The 10,762-nt window shown below is 46.0% G+C and overlaps 1 protein-coding gene across 1 annotated transcript in view; it reads left to right on the forward strand.

The window, feature by feature from the left end:
- Window positions 1-10,762, forward strand: part of LOC107558036 (thrombospondin type-1 domain-containing protein 7B-like) — an 85,562-nt gene that overhangs the window by 24,318 nt on the left and 50,482 nt on the right. The window contains exon 6 of the mRNA XM_016241642.1: window positions 9,370-9,561. Coding sequence (XP_016097128.1) covers window positions 9,370-9,561 — 192 coding nt within the window. The remainder of the gene's footprint in view (window positions 1-9,369; window positions 9,562-10,762) is intronic.

A 10,762-nucleotide genomic window follows, 5' to 3' on the forward strand; every position in this document is an offset into this window, starting at 1 on the left:
TGGGGCCCCGTCCAAACCCCTGATACTGCAAGCCCGTTGTACGTGGCCCCCCAGCCGGTGGTTGAGGCATCTGTGCAACCCAGCATGCCTGGAGACCTGCTCCAGGGGCACTCCTGCCCGGAGGAACGCAAGGTCTGACCACGGGGTGAAGGTTTGGCGGCAGGCCGGTGTCACCTGGACCCGGAAGGTGCCGCGTTGCCACGCCCACCTCGGGACTCGGCCATGGAGCCGGTGCTGCAGCGGTCTCATATGGAGTAGCCCTAGTGGCGTGACTGCCGCCGTGGCCGCCATATGCCCCAGGAGCCTCTGAAACAATTTCAGTGGGACCGCCATCCTGCTCTTGAATGTATTCAAGCAGTTCAACACCGACTGAGCACGTTCCTGCGTGAGGCGTGCTGTCTGTTCGACCGAGTCCAACTCCATACCGAGAAAAGAGATCCTCTGCGTCGGGGAGAGTTTGCTCTTTTCCCAGTTGACCTGAAGGCCCAACAGGCTGAGGTGTGAAAGCACCAAGTCCCTGTGCTCGCACAACTGATCCTGAGACTGGGCGAGTATGAGCCAATTGTCGAGGTAGTTGATGCGAATGCCCTGCTCTCTCGTGGGAACAAGGGCTGCCTCCGTAACTTTCGTAAAGACACGGGGCGACAGGGACAGCCCGAAGGGCAGGACCTTGTACTGGTATGCCCGCCCCTCGAACGCAAACCACAGGAATGGCCTGTGGTGCGGAAGGATCGAAACATGAAAGTACGTGTCCTTCAGGTTGATCGCTGCGAACCAGTCTTGGGGACGGATACACCTGAAAGTGCATTTCTGCGTGAGCATCTTGAACGGGAGCCGGTGAAGGGCCCGGTTCACGACGCGCAGGTCCAAGATAGGTCTCAACCCACCGCCTTTCTTGGGTACAATAAAGTAGGGGCTGTAAAACCCCGACCTCATATCGGCTGGAGGGACCGGCTCTATCGCGTCCTTCGCCAGTAGGATTGCGATCTCTGCACGCAAGACAGGGGCATCTGCTGCTTTCACTGACGTAAAGTGGACGCCCCTGAACTTGGGAGGGCGCCGGGCGAACTGAATCGCATAGCCGAGCCTGACGGTTCGACGGAGCCATCGAGACGGGCTGGGTAGCTCTAGCCAGGCTCCCAGACGCCGCGCAAGTGGCATCAACGGAACTACAGGCGTACCCGCAGCGGGGCAGCGTGAAAGAACGCAGGGACCCGGCCCGGGCGTCTCTTTGCCGGTCCGAGGCGGGGTCTGAGTGTGTAACACTGACCTGCGTTTGAGCAGAGGGTGCGTGGGTAGTCCGTTGGTTCGTCCTCCCGATCCGCCCACTGCTGCTCACTGGCGAGAGAGGAGGGTGAGTGTGATACGTACTAGATCGTCCACAACCCCCCGTCCCCTCTGGGGACCCAAAAATAGAGGAATTGCTCTTTGTCGAGAATTTGGGTACCACCGACCGAGGTCATTGGTGGAAAAAGATTCTCCACCCGGTCCTCCTCCGGGGGAGGGAGTGGTGTGCTTACCATCTCCTGAAGAGCACGTCCCTCCACCTCTGGGTCGCCCGTCTCCGGGCCTCTTGCTCTCTCGCTTGCCACCAGGTTTGGCGGGGGGCCTGGACGGGCGGGGCGGCTGCCCTGCGACCGGCTCCACGGCACAGCTTTGCTGGAGGCTGCAGGAGCTCTGCTCTTGTTTGGCGGTGGCAGGGGGGCCGCCCTCGGCGACGGCAGCAGCTGCACACCGGCAGGATGTACCTGATGGCCTCAGTCTGCTCTGGTCAGCGGAGAACCGCTGGGCACGTTCTCCACCGTGTCGCCGACAGGCCGGCCTGGGACACGGGGGCGTTCAAGAATCGTGTCTTGTCCGTCTCGCGCATGTCAGCCAGTCACAGCCAGAATTGGCGCTCCTGGACCACCATAGTGGACATGGCACGACCCAGAGACCGCGCCGTAACCTTCGTCGCTCGTGGCGCGAGGTCCGCCGCGGTGCGGAGTTCTCTCTGAACTTCCAGGTCGTGACCACCCTCGTGCAAGTCCCTCAGTGCCTTGGCCTGGTGCACTTGCAATCACGCCGTAGCGTGTAAGGCGGAGGCAGCTTCTCCACCGGTCGTATAGGCATCGCTGGCCAGCCGAGGACCTACAGACCTGGGCGGGGAGGCACGGTTCTCCCTGCCGGTTGGAGACGGTATTTAGGACACAACTGCATCGCAACCGACCGCTCCACCGGGGGGACCCTTGTAACCCCCTAGCTGCCCCACCATCGAGGGTGGTGAGGGAGGAGGATCCAGCAAATCAGTTTCCGGCAGTAAAAAGGTGCCGTCCACGACCTGTTGAGCTCCTCATGCACCTCCGGGAAGAAAGGCACCGAGGCGGGGCGCTGAGAACCAGTGCGGACCGCCCCGGGAACCAATCGTGCAACCTTGAGGGCTCGGGACACGGTGAAAGGCTTCACTCGAGCCCTACCCCTACGGTGGCCCGGGAAAGCATAGCCATTATTTCTGGATCCGATCCAGGCATTGCTACGGTCCCGGAGGAGAGCAGCGCAGCCGAATCTTCCTCTCCAGAAAGCTCTGGCTCACCCTCCGATGCTGCAATCGACATCTGATCGTCGGGGGGAGCCTCGGAAGAAACAGGTGGTACCCCCCGGGAGGGTTCCAGCCTGCTCTTTTTGAGAGCTCCGCTGGTTTCGAAGTGCCGGCGGGCTTGGGGATCCCCTTTCTCTCTTAGGGGAATTCCTCACCGTGACCGTAAGACCAGTCCGCCCACCGCTAGAAGAAGGACGCCCCCGGCTGCCACCAGAGGGAACCCCAGATCTAGGCAGTGGCACGGGCACTCCGCCCCCTTGCAGGTAACGGAGTCCGGTCCGCAACTCCGAGATGTTCATACCCCCGCAATGGGAGCATGAGCCATCCACGAAAGCCACCCCAGTGTGCTTCATGCCCAGGCACGAGAGGCAGGGATCGTGACCATCACCCAGCGCCAGGTAATGACCGCATCCAGAACGCCCGGGTGATATGTTGTCTATAGCAAGACCCACATCGTCTTTATAAAGATGTAACGTCAAGTTTGCCAAGCAACGTCGTCTTTAGAAAGACGCACCCGAAATGTCTCTTTTAGGGGAAAAAGCTCTTTTAGCGTGCTGAGGCGCACAGGGGAGATGATCATCTGCAACACCAACAGGGGGTAGTGCAGCCTGATGTGTGCAACCCACTCAACACGGGAAACCACCACCGCTGAAGCGCCGTCCACCAACACGAAGAGCTCTCCAAGAGCGCGCTGAACTCGTTCAGTCTTTTCTCTCAGTAGAGTAGTCAGGAGCAGAACGATGTGATCGCTCGGCTCCGAAGCGAAAAGCTGAATATGCGCTGCACCTGCTGCCTACTTATACTCACGCTGTGATCAGCAGCAGCTGGATGCAATAATCGCATGCCAATGTGCATTGGCTCGTTTAGTTTACACTCGAAGTAGATTGATCCCTCTAAGCGAGATCCCAATTTCGTCGGTCCTCCGACGTGACGTCGAGAGTGACCGACTGAAAGGGAACTCAAAATTGAAAGCCTATCAAAATTATTTAATAAATAGATTTTTCGAACATCTTCAATAATATTCAAACATTCCGTATTTTTCACAGAAGCCTTGAATTTATTGAGATCCAATTAAACTAAATGATTGTGTCCAGAAGTTATTACGTTTAGACACAATGTAATGTGACATTTTAGTGACCTTCCCCGGTTTATCAGAATATCATATTGGTACAGTGGAAGAAAGCTGACATTTTTGTGCCGAGTCAAAGGTCAGTATTATTCCAGATATTGAGTGCATTCATTAAAATTAATGAGGCCATTCATTGGAAATAATAAGTCTGTGTAAATGTTATCCTGCAATGGAAGATTCAAATAGCCAGCAGTAAGTAGCCCCCATAGCAAGGTTAGGATATGGGTTATGTGAAGATGGACTGCAGCGAGCACTTGCCTGTGTGCCGATTGAATTTCATGGTTTATTTAAACCAGCACTTGACATACTGTTGACCTCCCCTTGGATCTCGCTGCATGAGGGCATAAATTAAAGTAAACAATAAATCTCGGCTAATTTACAAATGTTCACTGATTCATTCCTGCTTTTAATTCTACCAGAACTAACTGCGAGCACCGCCACCGCAACTGCCATAAGCTCTTGTTTTAGCTTAGCCAAGTGATTAAAAATTACGCAGGTTGTTTATGTACCCCGGATGATTTATTGTTGTATTTTAGGCAAGCATCCCCGGCTGGTGTAATTTGATTATGCTTGGCGTACTCAGGTGGAGTGGTGACTTGAGACAGGCTCACCGCCACACAGATGCAAATGAGCCAGCAGCAGAGTCCTGCTGTGTTTGAGAACACTTACTCTATCAGCATCCTCCAAAATAAATAACAGGTCTAGAAGGCAATGCAGTAAATGACACTAAATGAACCAGAAAGACAGATACCTCTGCAAAACTAATGTGAACCTCACATGCATTGTGCTTTCACAGACAGTTTTACAACGACAGAGTAACCACAAGTCATTAGATTTCAGTGAGAATTTGGAGATGTGAGGTGATATGAGTGACTGCATCCGTTGGTGATCATGTGAGCACTAGTGTCGCTCTCTCATTGGTAGTCTGGTCTGATCTCATTACCCTTGGCGTATAATGTTAACATGTATGTTTTTGTACATTTTGGACATATGCATATGATGTATTGACAGCATCTATAATATATGCACAGCATTAGAAACTAAATTGTTTTTATTTATTTTTATAGCTACAGTTTACTATTATTTTTGGAGCCATCCATACCCTAAACCTAACCACCATATAAAAAATAAGCTATATAAAAAATGTAACAGGCAAATATATATATATATATCATTTGGACCAATCAGACACACAATATTTCATAAGATTTAACAAATCAATTATTCATTAGATTAACAAATAATCAGACCCCTCACCCAATAAACATACTGGGTGCCAGCATGTTTGTTAATGATCCCAGGCCCCTGGTTACCATGGCAACCAGGACACCTCAGCCAGATCAGATACACTTTTACAACCTAAAAAGTATGTGGAGAGAATCTTCCTCCTACTCAGTTCTCTCTGAAACAGACACATACTGCTATAGGAAATGACTTCTTACATTAATTCATAGACACATTTACTTTGCTGCCGTACTATGGGTGCAGCAGGCGCAATGATATTACGCAGCGCCTGAAAATAGGCTAACTTCTGTCAACATAACCAATGTGACCACCTGCTTGCACAGGGATTTTCAGGTGCTGCGTAATATCATTGTGCCTGCTGCACCCATGGTACGGCAGCAAAGTTCCTTGATAATTACGCCGGAATGAGAGTATAGTTCCTAGTCATATCGGCCTAGAAAATAGCAACTTTTCATTTTCCGTCGGTCTTAGTACCCGATGTAACTACAGAAGAGTCAAGTTTTAAATAGGAAAAATATCGAAACTCTTTGGTCATTTTTAATCGAGATGCTAACGGTCTAATCAGATTCAATGATCTATGCTAAGCTACAGCTAAAAGTGCTACCGCCAGACCCGGAGATCGGCTGAATGGATTCGAAAACGGTAAAACTCAACTGTTTAACTCTAGGGGAGTTGGAAAATGAGCCTATTTTCAAAAATAGTGGAGTGTTCCTTTAAGTCAGTATTCTATGAACTTAAGAGGATGCATGTAATGCATTTGTAAGCATGTATGTAAGGTGATTCATATAACTGAAGTTTTAGATGCTGTTCTTGATCAAAACTTTACATATAAATCCCTGTGATCACTAGTGAAATCGTGCTGGAGGGTGGAATTATGTCATTGTTTGTATAAAGTTAAACTCTACTCCCCTTTGTCCCACTGCCAGCAGTCACTGTCATTCATATCGCCTCAAATCACCAACTGTCATCGAAAATGTATGACTGAATTTCAGTGTAGGCAGGAACACTTTGGAGGTCACCAAGTCACTGTAAAGTTGGTTGCTAGTATGTGTCCTTGCACAGTGAACCCCCTACCAGCAACCAACAGTACAACGAACACTCCTGTCATAGTCTACAAAACCTTCTGCACATGCAGAAATCTGTATGATCAGATGGGTTGTATTTTCCATTATAGCATGTCAATGACTGGAGTATTTTTGGATTTGCTCTGGTAAATTTTAGCTGACAGAAATTTGCATCACATTCGGTGTAAGTACTATTAGGGTGAATTTTTGCAGCCAGTGTTCAACGCTTTGTCGTTTCACTTTTGGTTTGAAAAAGCTGCTTGTATTTTTATTTTTTATTTTTTTGAGCAAGGGTTTTTTTCAGTTGGGGATCTTATTTTGCACAATTTGAATTGAGCAACTCTTTGGTATCCACTAAATCATGTTGGGGGTATTTAAGAAGGCACATATATTGATTATACTACACATGCTAATCTTCGTCTCACATTATGGATTCAAATGTCTTAGTTAATCAGTTCCCATTATTATGGGGTGGCTATGGGAGTGTTTTTCACAGTGCATGTTGGTGTTGTGAAGAGCTTCAGTAGTCATTTAAATGGGCTTGCATTCCCACTTATCAAGACCTTAATTTTAGGAGCACATGAAAGGGTTACTCTAATGAAAAGAGTCGTCTTCGGGGGGTGCGTTAATGAGTACTGAGGAGCTTAGCTGGCAAGTCTGACAGAGTCTTTTTAAGGGCCAAAAAAGTTCTCTTCCGTGTCCTTTTGAGTAGTCAGCAAACACTGTCACCTTTGTAAGTGGCTGCATTATTAAGTTGATCCCTGTCATGAGCCGAGATAAGAATAAAATGTTAACAATAGGTGGAGGAGATAAACTGAAAGAGAGGGGTATAGGGATGGAGGAGAGAGGGGAAATAATTGTGCTAAAAATGGGCAGCCTGGGCGCTCCAATCAGAATGTCACTACTGTCAACCTTTCTGTCTCTGGGGCACAGCGGGAACCGGGAACGTATGTGAAGAAGAAAAGGAAGCTAGTAGACACAGAGTAGGAGGGAGAAACTGATGTCTATCCTGGTAGGCATATGAAATTCTAAAGATTAGGGGAAAAAAGAATCTCATATGAAAACTCATATTTAACATTTGAATCTGAAGGGCAAAATGCTCAGAATCAATATTCAGTCCTGTGCACAATGTCATTTTAGGACATAATATGCTACACAGTTCTGTTGATTCTGATTGGTCTATCGTATCATTCAGTGTTTTTAATGACCACTAGTCACTTTGTTATAATAAAATAATTTGAACTCAAATGGGTATGTTATATAGCCTACCATTCAAATGTTTGGGATTGGTGGGATTTTCTAAATGTGTTTTGAAAGAAGTCTCTTTAATGCTCACCAATAATGCATTTATTTGATCAAAAATACAGTTAAAAAAGTAATATTGTGAATATTATTACAATTGAATATGTTTTCTATTTTCGTGTTTTTTTTAATGTAATTTATTCCTGTGATGGCAAAGCTGAATTCTCCGGTCTTCAGTGTCACACGAAAATTCAGAAATCATTCTAATATGCTGATCTGGTTCTCAAGAAACATGTCTATTTATTATCAATGTTGAATAATGTCCCTTATGTGCATATACTGTAGAGCTAACAAACAGCGGGCCAGTGCAAAAATACAGATAAAATGCCTTTGCAATCCTAATCTGAATATGTAATTTTTATGACTGTAGAAACACGAAAGCAAACTGATGTTTTATTAAAACACCATCCCACGTCTATATACTATCTCCACCCACGTTACTCTGAAGTGGAGAGAGCAAACAGTTTGGTCAGAGAGCAACATTTGAAATTCAAAGGAATCAGGAATCAATAAGATATGTTAAAGGCATATGTTTACATGTATGCCTCTTCAAAGACATCAGAGGGTCACTTTCTGAGATAACAGTATCACATTGCCCTATAGGGAAGGTGCCGCATGCCCATGCGGATGTTAGTCAAATGTGATTTCGGGCTCCTGAAATGGCACTTCAACATGCACAGGGTCTTTGTTCTTTATTCTAAACTCTATATTGATCCCTCTCTTCTGTGTTCAGAGAATGTCTGGCACAAATCTGCAAGGGTTGGAATTTTATTTCCTACAGATCTGAATCAATACATTATTAATTATCAAGGTGGTACATGCAGTGGAGAGTGAACACCTACTAAACTATATATATATATATATATATATATATATATATATATATATTTGTGCAAATGTCAAATATATATATACATTTTAAAATCTATTTAAAAGTTATCTTAAAGTGTAAAAATATTTCACAATATTACTGTTGTTACTGTATTTTTGGTCAAATAAATGAAGCCTTGGTGAGCACAAGAGACTTTTACAAGCCCAAACTTTTGAACGGTAGTGTATAAATAAAAGGCATTATCATGCATTATCAAGTATATTAAGCTTGGATACAAAAACAAAAGTTTGTTTGAGATCATCTTAGTAATGCTATTGATAAAATATGGACAATAAACTGTGTGTAAACATGTGACCCCCTATCAGTGGAGTTATGTTAATGCAGTTGCTTGGCAATGAAAATAGTCTACGTACATACTATATACATTATAATTCAAATAATTTAATTATAATTATGCATTTTTTAACATATACAGTATTGCTATTGCCACAATTAAATCAACTTCTGTTTTTTTGTATGTTAAATTATGTGTAATTTCTTGGTCGTTGGAGCAATTAATGTTATTTTAGTTGTTCTTCATTGATATTCTGTGTAAACAATGTGAGCTCAACCAATAATAAGACCTGCTATTTAGTCTGAAAAGTTTCCTTCAAGTGCCATCGTTACAGCTATGTGTTAACTGTGCTCCCTTGAAAAGCCTCTGCTGAGTGGAAGTGAACCATGCTGTGGAGGACTCAACATGTCAAAACATGTCATCACGTAAGGCAGAGTGGCAAATTTAAGTCAGTGAGTGGAAAGTCCTCAGCACAATCTCTACTGTCAGCAAGGAAAGCATCACATTGTGGATGCAATGTGCTGAAAAGGTAACAGGTGGCTTCACATTTGCCGAGCATATCATTTATCGTCCCTCAGTGGCGGTGATGCAGAGAAGGACTATTTTCAAATCAGAGCAGAAGAAGAAAGAGTTAAGGTGAAAATTGTATGTCTTTTAGTGTCCATGCCATGTGCAGTTCAGCTGTGAATACATTTCCACATTAATGCCCAAGGAATTGTCATGTCACATATTTTCTGTCCATAAATGCGGCTGATTGGATTGGTGTTGACTGAAGTGTAGAATGACTTACAGTGTAAGCAATGTTTATTAATTTTTTTAAGTAAACATCAATAACTGCAAATGTGCTGTTGTATTAAAGATGTGTTTGATTGTGTGTCCTCGCAGGAGTGAGCTGTGTGGATGAGTATGATGAGATGGCAGCTGTGTCAGAGTGTCTCCAGTGGGCCGGGCCGATGCCGTCACGCTTCAGGAGCTGCTGGGTGCCATGCAGGGATGACTGCACCTTCAGTTCCTGGTCTAAATTCTCTGAATGCTCTGGCTGTGGAAGCCGACGTACACGCAAACGCACACTAACAGGTGAGATTCACTGAGAGAACTCAAAGGTGATTCACAAAGTTGTGAATATGTAACATTTATTATGATAGCTCCACACCTTATGTGCTAATTACAAGCTGTGTAACTCCTGGTTGATTCAAGAGGCTGTAACTTTAGCTTTATAGACTGAGTTCCCTTTTAGTCAGTCACGTTCTACGTTACGTCAGTCGTTACTGACAAATTGGGATCTCGCCCGAGAGCCCAATCACCTTCGAGTGTTAACTAAACAAGCCAATGACAGTTGGCGTGCGTGTTTCGCCACGCGCACCCCGCCCTGCAGCGCAGGTATAAAAGGAGAGAGCATGCAAACGCACATCAGCTTTTCGCTTCGGAACTGAGCCTTCTACTAGGACGAATCTCTGCGAGTGTCTGCAAAGAAACAGCCTAGCGTTGGTGTTACGGCGCGTCAGCGGGAGTTGCCATTCAGTGCTGCTCATCTTCGGCGTGCTGCAGCTGCCATTCTGCGGTCTCGCCGCAACCTCCCCTGGGTGCTTCAGCACTCTCTCTAAAAGAGCTTCACGAGCTTCCATTCTTCCCGGAAATGCATGAGGAGGTTACTAAGTCTTGGAAGGCACCTTTTTCTGCCCGAAACAGACTTGGTGCCTCCTCCGTCCTCACCACCCTCAACGGGGGAACGGCCCAAGGGTATGTAGGATATCAGACCGAATCAGACAATCTCAGATTTCATCAAAACATGGTTGAGGCACGAGGAGTCAAAACATTCCACAAGAGGCCCAAGACAACAGGATGTCATAAATCAGACCCGAGCACTAGCCAGTCTGAAGCAAGGCTAACAAACTCTTTCACAGAACAGTTTTCAACATTAAAACAAAAGGAACACACTGATCATAACAACTCAGGAAGGAGATTGTCAATTTTGGAGCAAGTAATCAAGATTAAATGGTCAAAGAGATGACCACATGACCCTCACGTGATAGTAAACGCAGTCACGAGCCCCGTAAATTGACCTCCCCCACCTCACGACAAAGAACAGACTTTCTGAAATTCCTTACAGACCTCTTAATCTCTGGTCTTCATACATTCACAGAATGGCACGGAAACTGCCTTTCCATGCACCTAAATGACACTAAAAGGACCTGAGCAACTAATCATTTCTCTCCATAATCACTCCATATCGTGTATGTAACCCACATGTGACTTATCAGGTCTTAATCATTTATTG

This window comes from Sinocyclocheilus grahami, unplaced genomic scaffold (assembly GCF_001515645.1).
Source record: "Sinocyclocheilus grahami isolate Dianchi unplaced genomic scaffold, SAMN03320097.WGS_v1.1 scaffold630.1, whole genome shotgun sequence".
NCBI classification, from domain to species: domain Eukaryota; kingdom Metazoa; phylum Chordata; class Actinopteri; order Cypriniformes; family Cyprinidae; genus Sinocyclocheilus; species Sinocyclocheilus grahami.